The 11475-nt window shown below is 50.9% G+C and overlaps 4 protein-coding genes across 4 annotated transcripts; 2 read left to right on the top strand and 2 right to left on the bottom strand.

Moving 5' to 3' along the window:
• Positions 1-4714: 4714 nt before the first annotated feature.
• T310_8269 (uncharacterized protein) lies at positions 4715-5120 on the bottom strand (the record flags this gene model as incomplete). Its single annotated transcript, XM_013468951.1, has 2 exons — positions 4715-4992; positions 5036-5120. The coding sequence occupies 2 exons, from the start codon at positions 5118-5120 to the stop codon at positions 4715-4717; spliced, it is 363 nt and encodes a 120-aa protein (XP_013324405.1).
• Positions 5121-5725: 605 nt separating this feature from the next.
• T310_8268 (MYND-type zinc finger protein samB) lies at positions 5726-7630 on the top strand (the record flags this gene model as incomplete). The annotated part of the gene is made up of 1 exon (XM_013468950.1): positions 5726-7630. One exon carries the CDS (start codon positions 5726-5728, stop codon positions 7628-7630), a length of 1905 nt encoding a protein of 634 aa, XP_013324404.1.
• A 672-nt stretch (positions 7631-8302) lies between these two features.
• T310_8267 (Oxidoreductase, 2OG-Fe(II) oxygenase family) lies at positions 8303-9964 on the bottom strand (the record flags this gene model as incomplete). Its single annotated transcript, XM_013468949.1, has 6 exons — positions 8303-8791; positions 8901-8971; positions 9060-9210; positions 9411-9464; positions 9545-9625; positions 9788-9964. 6 exons carry the CDS (start codon positions 9962-9964, stop codon positions 8303-8305), a joined length of 1023 nt encoding a protein of 340 aa, XP_013324403.1.
• A 1044-nt stretch (positions 9965-11008) lies between these two features.
• On the top strand, positions 11009-11455 carry T310_8266 (uncharacterized protein; the record flags this gene model as incomplete). The annotated part of the gene is made up of 2 exons (XM_013468948.1): positions 11009-11015; positions 11088-11455. Coding segments are annotated over 2 exons (375 nt in total), but the record flags the coding sequence as incomplete, so codon positions are not given.
• Between the last annotated feature and the right edge of the window lie 20 nt (positions 11456-11475).

Raw genomic sequence — 11475 nt, 5'->3', positions numbered from 1 at the left:
AAATGGAGGGCGGCCGCTTAGTGAGCAGGGGCTGGCCAATGAACGGAGGATCCCCAGCAGCTAGCAGACGGGCGACGCAGACACGAAGAATGCCAGCGTGGGACGAAGGAAGGACGCGAGCGACGGGCAGCAGACGACGCAGAGGCACGAGAAGAGAGAGAGAGAGAAGGAAAGAAGGGGATGAAGGGAACACCAGCAGCGGACACAGCAGAGAAGCGCACACGCTGGGCGGATGGGGGAGCGGCGAGGGCGCAGAGAGAGAGAGGAGCGAGCAGCGGGTGAGGGGGCAGATTGGAAGGCGAGCAGCAGCCACAGGGCAGGAAAGGGGCAGACTGGCAGACTGGCAGTTTCCTAGTAGGCGAGCAGCGGATGACGGGCGTCGCGCGCCTTCCTCCGGAGTGGATCGCTCAGTGGAGGACGCCGGGTGGGCCTCGCCGCTGAATCGGGAAGCAACTAGCGCGCCCTCCTGGCGACGGCCACTCACATGCGCCCAGAGCAGCTGAGAGCATATTATTATTAGACGACAAGACAGTATTAATGCCTTTTATTGTCGCTTGAAGACCAGAGCAGCAGCGTCGCGCAGAACAGCCGTGTCGACTTGTCACGAGAGGCCTGCGACGGAGTCTCCGGTTGCTAGAATGCTACCGCCCAACTTAGGTCCCGCCTATCGAGTTCTAGCGTCTGCCTCCTGATTATTCGCAGTCAACCGGGCAGTCGAGCGGCTGCGCATTGCGAAGGGTCGAGATGGTGAAGAGAATCCGTCTGACTCCTATGCCGGACACTCTACGACGCGACTCTGCCATCATCGTGCAGCGCTGCAGTGTGGTCTTCATCCGGACAGGAGCACAGTCGAGGCGGCTCTGGCGCAGGAGCCACCGGCCTAGCTCCAGGGTGCCATCGCGAACTCCCTTTGCGGGTCGCCCGTGATTGGGCCGGGCGCCTGCACTGGCCAGAGTGGAGGGCCCGAGGGGCCAAATGCAGGTCGACGGCGTCTCTGGAAGCTCTCCTGGTCCGTCCGATGTTGTGCTCGTTCAGTCGTTCTGAGATCCCATAATCGCAAAATAATCTTTACTAGACCTGTCCACAGAGTTTTGGACCGTGTACTCTTTGAAGCCTTCGCCTTTCTCCCATCGACCCCGGCGATGCCTTGCTGCCATTGTCGTTGCAACAGTCGCCATATCGAAGCCTGGCGCGAGCTGTCATCTCGCTGACTTGTCGTTCAACAAATTGCCCCTGATCCACTCAGATAATCCTCGCTCCCTGTCGGTGGAGTTGACGGACAGGTCACTGGCGGCGAGTCAGCTCTCACGTCAAAATCTTCCGACTCTCTGCCGGATGCGCTCCCGCACCCTGCCTTTCCACACTCGTCCTAGTCCCCCCGACCGTTCATCCTCCGCGTCTTCAATGGTGTCAATACTAAAACGGGCGTTGCGCTCCTTGCCGTTTCGTCCCCAGCCGTCCTGGCTCAACTCCTGCCATGCGGCCAATAACGAGTTTCCCCGTCACGGTGATCCCTGAAGATCGTGTCTGGACTGGGCTGTCAGAAGCCAATTTATATTAAAGACTGATCCCAGACTCCAGGCTACCGGATTCCATTCCCAAAATGTGCGCCGTTGAGAAGCTTTCTCCTGGTGCTGCTTCGGAGCGGTTTTTAAGTTATCTTCTCTCCGACTTCAAAGAGTCAATTATGGCAACGTGACCGTACGCTACAGCAGAATAGGGGCCGATTTGCTACAGCGGACTAGAAGGATGGATATACCCACGCGGCTTGCTGTGGGGCAAGATACCAGCCGTCACCCCAGACTTATCATTATCGTCCAGACAAATATCCATTCATACGGAGTACTCGGAAATTTTGACGCTGGTAGGTCTTCTGCTCAGTCCTGACGCCCAGTTGCAGGGTTACGGAGTATTATTATGACTACTGTTCTTTCCTTCACATTTTTGTTTCTAAGCAATACTCTATACTTTTGTCCTGTATACTCCGTACTCTGTATATCACTCAACGGTGGGCCCGCTCTCGCAATAGCGACGACAGGGGTCAAACGAACACCCAGCAACTCATGCTCGCAGTCTCAATTTATTGCGCGGCTCGTCACTCATCCGATCCAGGCTACCTTTACTGCGGAGTATACTGGAGCTTGCTAAATTGCTACTTCATACGGAGTATGAAGTGGTTTATGAAAACCCAGGGGTCTGAACCTGCAGGATCAGATCCAGAGTGCTGCAACAGACTCGGATCAGGGTTCTTAATCCGAAGCTCTCCGTGAGATGAAACTAAGAAGTGGACCAATCGTCACAACGGCTGACGAGTGCCCCCCCAAACCGTTGAAGAACGATAGAACCCGACAAAATCATAGCTGCTCCGTAGTTACTCCGTAGTTATATTAGTACTGGACGATCGATCGAGAGTCAGGGATTGAGATGCGTCAGGAACAGCCGGACAGGGCTTGGGATTGGATAGTAACAGTTAAACGGTTGGAGACTTAGAGTCCAGCTTGGTGGTCACAGCCTGGACTGTACGAAGTATCAATTATTGCCTACATGAAGCAATCTGGAAGCTATGCCTCTTTGCAGATGATTTCATGTGACAAAGGTCACGTTGACAAGACTGGACTGAAGTTCATCTTTATACTTACCAATCGGACGGTCCGCAGTCTGTTTACGGAGTAGTTTAGTGAGTCACGGCCCTACAGCCCCTACTCCGTATTTCTATTGTTGAGTATTGACCCTTCTCGACCAGCTAAACCGAAAGTTGTTGATCTGCGAGCCTGACAGAAGTGAAGTACGGAGTATTACAGAGTAAAGCAAGATGATTCTTTCTGTCTGTCTATTATCCTCGAGAAAGACTGCCAATTCCTTTCTTCAGCTTCTTTGGAGATGAGATGTTGATCTAACCTTCCTACAAGGCTAGAGTTCTGAAGATGCTTGATTCTAAGGATAGAAAGGTTGAAAAAAAAAAAGAAGAAGAAGAAGAACCTCATCAATGTCCCAGCCACAGTGTCAAAGCTTATTGACGCCAGCAGAACTAAGAGAATGGACTGGAAGACAAGAAATCCTCGACCTTGCAGGCAAAGATAGGAAGGAACCTTGGAAGTTCGGAGTCCGAGTCCCGTCTATATAATAATATAATGACAATACCTACGAAGATCGTTCGCGATTACGTTACGTCTTGCTCCCACAGGACACTGTCAGTCTTTCAGCTTGACGGACTCGGTGATGCAGCTATGTCGTGCTTCTCTGACAATGCTTTTCCTTCGATTGTACAGTCGAATAAAAATTATCTAGCCAGTAAACTGTAAGGAAAGCGAATGGCTGTTGGATATTAGGTATTCCACTGCTATTCTTAACAACAGGCGATCAAAACAATCTCGAATTGAAACAACCGCCACTACCTTACTATCATGATTAATGTTAATGTCGGCTGATCCTTGCAATCGACTTGCGATTCTAGGTGGTTACCTTGGTGTGATGCCGGCGGGTAAACAGCCAGCCAGCCAGCCGGAGTGGCCGTGTTGGCGCCCGTTTCTAATAATAAATACCGCACCACACCACACCTTCTTGCGAACCGAGGTGTACTCCGTACCATGCTTCGAGTCAGTTCAATTCGTTCCAGTCGATCGGCGACCGGAAAAAAAAGCTTTTTTTTTTTAAAAAAAAGTCTGGATCTACGGAAGCCTTATCCATGGTCTATCCCAGAATAACAATTCTAACCAAAAAAAAAAAGTCGTCTTCTTAACTTCTTGAAATGGGTAATGGGTAAAGAAAGGCTGCGCATCTCATCATTCTCATGATGGTGGAGGAGGCGCGGCAAACAACCTCATTATTATTGTTAACTACGATAGGTATCTGTGAACAGCTACAGAGTACTCCGTAAAAGTCTCTTCCAAAGTTCCCAATTAGGAATCTATCCTAAGTATGGATGGACTCCGATGGAGGTGATGAGCCTTGCGTGAGCTTCGCCGCCGTCTCGAAAGCTATTTTCGAAAGCTATTTTTGTAATGGTTTTTGTGATGGCTAAAATCCAGCCTTTAGCAATTAGCGCTGGTTCTGCGATTTGGCTGGCTTGGGGCTGGCGGATGGTGAAACTGACCCTGGTTGAAATTCTAACTTTGAGACGGGACTGTCACGGGAGGACCTTTTTGGAAAAGAGAGTGTAAAAGAAAGGGAAAAAAAGACCTTATACTCCGTAAGTGACAATGTAACCAGTAACCAGACTGTGATCTGCAATGCTATATCACTCGCGGTAAAAATAACAAGAATAATAACAATGACCTGATGGAATGAATGAACCATCAAGGAAAGGCCCCGCGGCTAGGAATAGCCGTGCGGGAAGGGAACCACCGAGCTGAGTTTGATTATCAAATGAGATATTCGATCCGACGCATCGCTTATTCTGCATTTTATCTACGGAGTAGTACTAATATTATGTGGCAACCGAAGTAAAATAAATGGTATTGCAATGATGATTGGTTGCACAAGAATAGCGTAAGCTAGAATAATGTCTCATTGGCAGATACCTATGTTGGGAGCCAAATGAAAAAAAAAATCTTCATCTCTCTCTCACTTTTAAAGGAAAAGTCATGCGAAGAAAAAAAATACAGATTAAGACTGTGGTTTACACTGGAGAATTAACGGGTGAATGGATGCCAAGATTAAAAAATTGACCATTGCAGTGATTCCTGCTATGCTCTTTCTTTAAAAGACACTCTGCTCAGCTCTTCTGCGGAGAATAAAATCCACCACCTCTTGAACAGTCTTCCACATAGGAGATCATGTTGAATGCTAGTCTAGTGGGGTCTAGTGACAATCGAGAGGGGGTAATATCGAGAGGGGTTCTTGAGGCGGCGGCGATTGGGTGGCGTGTTCGCCAAGGGGGAGAAATCACCGCCGCGCGACGAGGGAGTGGCGTTCTGTCTTCACACAGGCTGAGGGAGGAGAATAGAGGACCTTGTAGCAGCGCGCCTGGGCCCGTCGCCGCCGAAGGTGACACTGTAAAATCAATAATAAGAAGAGCGCTGATGGAGATACCCACCCGCGTCTGCCCCAGGCCCACTGCCCATGCCCAAGCCCAAGCCCAAGCCTGAGCCGAGCCCGAACCGTGAATCACTCACAGCCATCTTGCCATCCTGGTGCTTCACCATTTCCCTCTCGCCATCAATTCATTCCTCCTTCTCTTGCTGCCCGACAGCGCGTCCCTCCCCCTTCTCTCTACCTCTCCCTTCTTTCTTGTTTTTACTCCCTTAACGCGCTTTTACCATCTATACCAGTAATTCCTTAATTAATATTTCTGTTGCGCGCTCTGCTTCGGCGTCGGGGTCGCTCGCTAAAGTGGTTCCCGAGCGGAAGAACGCCAATCCTACTAATTAGGCACTCCCTTCGGCTGCGTTTTTCCATCGCCTTCTCCGAGTCCGGTTTACTCTCCTCATCATCCTCCTTCTTCCTCATTAAACGACGCCGGGCCTCTCTTTTTTGGAGTATTGATGGTTCTCGTTATTTGATCCGGTTGTATTTAATCTCGCACGGGTCTGTTTTTTTTTTCACGACTAGTCCTTTCCTGGCTCGCTGGGGGCGGTGAGTCTTTTTGACGTGGAGGACGAACAAACGAACAGCTTGGGTTTCATCTTTCTGCCCCTGAACAATTCCCATCCCAGCCTCATCATCGAATCCATCTGCTGAAGAGACACGCCAAACTGGATCAGCAATCCGTTATTCGTTGGTCATCATGAGGGAAGTGAATTTCAGCATCCCCAATGTGAACAAGGCTTCCGTCAACATCACCACCACGCTCTACGATCGTCGAGCCCTGGACTGCACTTCGACCCTCCCTCTCATCAATTCCCTCAACCACCTCGCCTACCTGACCACCTCTTCGGCTCGAATCCGAGACATACTCACCGTCGATGGCGGCATTGAGCGGCTAGTATGCATCCTCAAGGAGGGCAGGAGCAAGGACTTGATGGAGATGTGGAAATGGAGTCTCGCCTTCCAGTGCGTCGTCAACATTGGTGTTCGCGGTTCGGAGAATGTCCGGACAAGGGTTGTCGAGGCCGACATGGTTCCTGTCATTGCGACCATCCTCGATAACTACATTAAAGTCGTGGATAAGATTCGAGCTCGCGCCGATGCTGAGCATCAGCGCTCCTCAGCTTCGAGGCATCCCAAACCCGCCACTCGCACACGTGATCCCGCAGTATCAGCATCGTCATCATCAGGACACTCCCCTGTCTTCGACCGCTCGTCGACTACGGAGCAGCGTCCATCTCGTCGCCAGGCGCCTCCTCCTTCCATCGAGATTCCCCAGCCTTTCAGCCATGACCACCACCACCACCACCATGACCACCACCACCACCACCATCACCACCACCACAACCACCATCACCACCACCACGCCGATCCCAACACCACCGACGCCGCCCCGATACCCCAAGTAGCGTTGACCTCTCCTCCCGAGCGGATCACGTTTGGCCGCGAGGTTCATAATCCAAGGCTCCATGATCCTCGATACCAGCAAGGGGCACACGGCCATCGGGCGGTGCAGCCTCTTGCGACGGCTGTTCCGACCACGGATGCGGCCGATGGATTCGGCTTGCGACCTGTCCGGGATGCCGATCGCCTTCCCAGCACGCTCCCTCGACTACAGACCGGTCACACTTCCCAGCCCGACTCGCCGACGACCCCGAGCGGCCCTGCTGCTCAAGCTAGTGCTGCTCCCCAGTCGACTCCTCGACGGCAACGACCCACTGTCCAACAGCAACAAACCGAATCGGACGACACCAACGGCGAGGACTCTCCGATGGCCGATGATACGACATCGGGAGAGGTGGCGGAGCCGATTGTGGGTGTCCAGAACGGCATGGAGATCGATAATGTCGGCAATGGAGAGTCGATGTTGGATGAGGTTTCGGACTCGCATGGCTTGGCCATGACCGACCCTTCCCGGACGCAAGATACGGAGTCCTTTAATATCAGCCACCGGTCCGTCGTAGACGGCAGTATGGTCAATACGGCCAACACGCAGACCACGGGGGCGCTGGGCTTCTCTCCTACCCAGGTTCCCAACAACACCAACTCCCCCGCGCTCACACCCAGCCCCTATTCGTCATACCTTCGGAATCAAAATACCCCGCAGGCCGTCTTGACGGCGATGCCTCGGGATGAAGATGTCCTGATGTCCTTGCAACTCCTCGCCTACGTTTCCAAATATTGCAACCTCCGATCCTACTTCCAACATTCGCATCTCGTTCCGAAGCTCAAGATCGGTCGGGAACTCGCTTTGATCGACGACCCGACCGGGGCGACTCTCCCGCCGGAGGATCCGGAGGAGGAGCAAGACGAATATCTGCTGCCGGACGATTTCAACATCTTTCCTCTGGTGGAGAAATTCACGGTCCGGCACCACTCCAAGGACATGCAGTACTGGGCGTGTGTGGTGATGAGGAATCTCTGTCGCAAGGATGAGTCGAGAGGGGGAATCCGCCAGTGTGCGTACTGGAAGTGTGGAAAATGGGAGGAATACCAGCGACAGTTTGCGAAATGTCGTCGCTGCCGTCGCACCAAATATTGCAGCAAGGACTGCCAGAAGGCTGCGTGGGTCTATCACCGTCACTGGTGCCATAGCACGCCATAATTCTATGAATCGACTGTCGGATCCCACCTTTAATCTTAATGCATCTCCATCCTATTCAGGTCGCATGGTGTCATTTTGTTGTTGTTTGTCGGTCGGTTTTTGACGCATGGCATATCAGTTCTGCAGCAGGGTTGTTTTCCTTCCATTGATTGCATTTCCCTGCTCAGAGCATGACGGCGTTTGTACTCCATCATTAAGATACCTTTTTTTTGTTGTCATTGTCATTGTTGTTGTTGTTGTTGCTGTTGTTATATATGCATCTACTTCATTCATCTTTCAATTTTTTCCCTTTCCATTCTACGACCTTTTCCTTGATGTATTGAAACTTGGAACCACCATTTCCATTTGTCGAGTTTGTTTGAAATGTTCATTTGTTGAGTCATCTCATCCGGCTAGGGAACCATGTCTTCAAAATCTTGCGTTTTTTTTTCTTGTCGCGTCTGTTTCGTCTGCGCTGGTGTATGCTGGCATCGACTACCATCTACGAGTTTCCTTTGTATCTGGACTACATACATATCGCATGGGTATGGTAGTTAAAACGCATTCCCGCTTTGACTGGAATCAGATAAGAATTCTGTGTTCAAAGTAAGCATAAGCATATGTAGTCTTTGGTACAACCTGTAAACACAGAACAACACAGCTCAGCACTGTTCACCACCGGTCTACTTTCCTTCAAGCCTTCTCTCTATGCCCATACGTAGCTTGTAACCGCTGATCCAGATACTCCTTCGCCGTCAACGTGCGCTTCTCACCTAGCGACCCTGCTCCACCACCGAACCCGACTTTCGCTGCCTCTGCAGCCTCCTCCTGCTGTCTCTCGCGAGCAGCCCGCTCAACCAACGGACTGGGAAGCGGCACCAGCGCCGTACTGCCAACAGGATGGCAGAAGTAGACGACGCTGTAGCGGTCTTCCTGCGTAGCTGCGGCGGAGTCATCACCTTCACCCTGACTCAGAGGGAAGACGACGCGGTGGACAGTCGACTTGAGAAGGCCATTCGTCCAGAAACTGAGTAGATCGCCTATATTGACTACGATTGGGGGGAATGTCGCCCCTCCTTCTTCTTGCGTCTGCTTATTACTGTGATGGCTATCCGGCCAAACAGGCACAGAAGCCCATGTCCCCTCCGGCGTGAGGATCTCCAACCCCGGCTGCCCGGGCCGCTGGAAGAGTAAAGTGATGGTGCCGTAGTCGGAGTGTGCGCCGGCGCGGACGTCGACGTCAGGCCTGTAGTTGGCGGAGGCAGCAGGGGAGCGGAGGGAAGGATAGTACAGTAGACGGAGGATAGAGCCCGTAGGGCCGGTGGAGGGGTCGTGGCGGGTGACGAAGAAATCGGGTGGGATCTATCATGTACATACATTAGACTGCATTGCAATGCATTTGCAATAATGGGGGTGTGTTTGCTATGTGTATATGGGATGGGTTACGCACCTCCAATCCCAAAGCAAGCAGCTTCATCACCCTTGCGCAGGTCCTGTTGCACGATGTCGCGAAATGGTCCAGTTCTGCTTCGTGGGGGATCAGTGAGGGAGGGAGAGGCTGTTGCGCTTTGCCATTCTTGAATTCGCCAAAGTTCATTGCCCTGGTTAGGTCAAAAGGACATTATGTCAGTTGGATATATTATAACTATTCTCCGATATGTATGTAGTCCTGCAGAGAATAGTTTCGTTGAGAGTAAATATTAATGGTAGTCATACTCTTTGAAATCACCTATCTGTTCTCGAGAACCAATAATTCAGTCATTAATTTCTGCTTCTGCAGGGTTGATTCCTTCAGACATACCCGTTGATGCTCCGGATCCAATGTCTCTGTGTGCATGCCTGACCAGCCACGGTTCTATACAATACACATCAGTTGACCAGTCGGATCCATCAGTCGATCAGTTGGCTAATGCCAATGCAGTGAGTGGCTCATACATCAGTTCTGATGGTGCATGAGGCTTTTTCTTCGCGGGGAGAAGCGAAGAATTTCTTGGACTGGATTATTTTTGTAGGAATCTAAGTTAGCGTATGTACTGTACGAAAGTTATGGGTTTTTATCAGTGATGTTTTGAAAGAAACAAAAGGAATGAAATGACACTCCAGATCTTTTTTTTATACAGATAGATAGAGATATACTCTCCCAGTCATGACTGTTACGTAGGTATATAGTTCTCATACCAGCTCAAAAATCCGCTCCACCTCCTCCGCAGAGAAATCGCTCCCCCGGCCATCGACATAGAAAAAGCCATATTTGATGGCCGCATCGAGCATCGCCTTGCCCACGACCGGATCGTCCGGATTCGAGATGTCGATGATGGGCAACTGGATCGGAGAGGTAGTAGTAGGACCTGTCATTGTTGCGGTAGGTTTGTGACTGGCTCAGAAAGGGAAAGAATGTTCTATTGAAATGAAGGGGGGGGAAAAAGGTAAGTGAGAGTGCTTTCTGCTGTTTGTTTTAGTCTTCAGGTTGAGGCTTTTATAATCATCTCTTAATAGGTAAGTACTGTACTGTACATGCGAAGAAAATGCGGGGAATGGAAGGTTCCGCATGTCCTTATCTAAAATAAAACTCTAATATTACCATTCGTGATATCTACCTATCTACGGTATTCTCGCCACGACCACTGCCGCCAATGATAAGCAGGAAAGATAAATTAAATTCGATTCGATCGCATGGCAGTTTTCACTGGTAGGTGGTTATCAATACACCAACTATTTTTTTTTCTCTGGAATGAAGGAGTCGGCCTCGTATCTCAATCATTGACTTTGGTTTTGGTGGTGATACGGCCGAAAGATGTTATTTGTGAAAGATAGTATTTGCTTTTCATACTGCTGTTGTCTGGATGATCTGGTTCTTAGCATCTATCTCAGTCTGATCTATCTTGGATAATCATTGTTATATGTAAATCATTGTCAACGGGTAGGTTATTATCGATTTCTGGAGACTATCCTGTATATGGACGTGTGTACGTAAACTGATAAATGCTCCTCCTTCCCGTAAATCACCCCCCACATGCAATCCCTATAAACGACACTGCTGCACCACAATCTCCATCACAGGAAAGTAGACGACCTGTATATCTATAGGTCACGTGCTGCGTAGCAGCTAATGACGGCGCGTTGTGATTGGCGGCTCGCTAGCGCCCGAAGCCACTCCACCGCCTCTGTGCCTGGCCAGAAGGCCTCCGTCGAGTCGGCCACTTAGTTACCTAAGAGGAGTATGGCTGTCATGAATATTGTTATTCGGTCGCCTTGTTCTCTCTGCTGACCTCTCCACAACTGCGACGGCCGTCAGCTGCTCTGTCTCATTGGCGGTCTGCTCTCCTGCTGGAGACGCACTCCGGCATCCGCAGTTAAATCATCCGTGGCCTTGACAAGCTAGCTTCAGCTTGCTGCACCATGCCTAGTAAGTGAACAGTGGACTTGTTCTTCCAGAGATTAAGGTCACATTGCTAACCATCCTTTGTCGAGCAAACAGTCCGCGCTTTGGATGACTGGGCCGCCGGCCGTACCGTGTCCCTCCCCCTCTCCGCTCTCAAGGGCGCTGTGGTCGGAGTCGATGCGTCGCACTATATCTACCAGCACCTTCACCATCACTCCACTCGTGAACCGCTTCTCATTGCCCTGGGTGGTTTCCCGTTCGCGCTCAAAGCCAACATCGAGAGGGAGCTTCAGACGTACAAGAATCTGGGTATCACTCTCGTCTTCGTGTTCAACGGCCTCGATTTTGGTCGGAGGGATCCTCAACCTCAGGCCCGGGCCGAGTCTGCTCGCGCCTTTGAACAAGCTTGGGAGCTGTATGATCAACAACAGGCGGATCAGGTGGTGGATGCATTTAGCAACGCTGGTATGAATTGCTGTTGCCC

Source organism: Rasamsonia emersonii (genome assembly GCF_000968595.1).
Source record: "Rasamsonia emersonii CBS 393.64 chromosome Unknown ctg1118621760692, whole genome shotgun sequence".
NCBI classification, from domain to species: Eukaryota; Fungi; Ascomycota; class Eurotiomycetes; order Eurotiales; family Trichocomaceae; genus Rasamsonia; species Rasamsonia emersonii.
The sequence above is the reverse complement of the archived record's forward strand: the minus strand, read 5'-3'. Positions and strand labels throughout refer to the sequence as shown.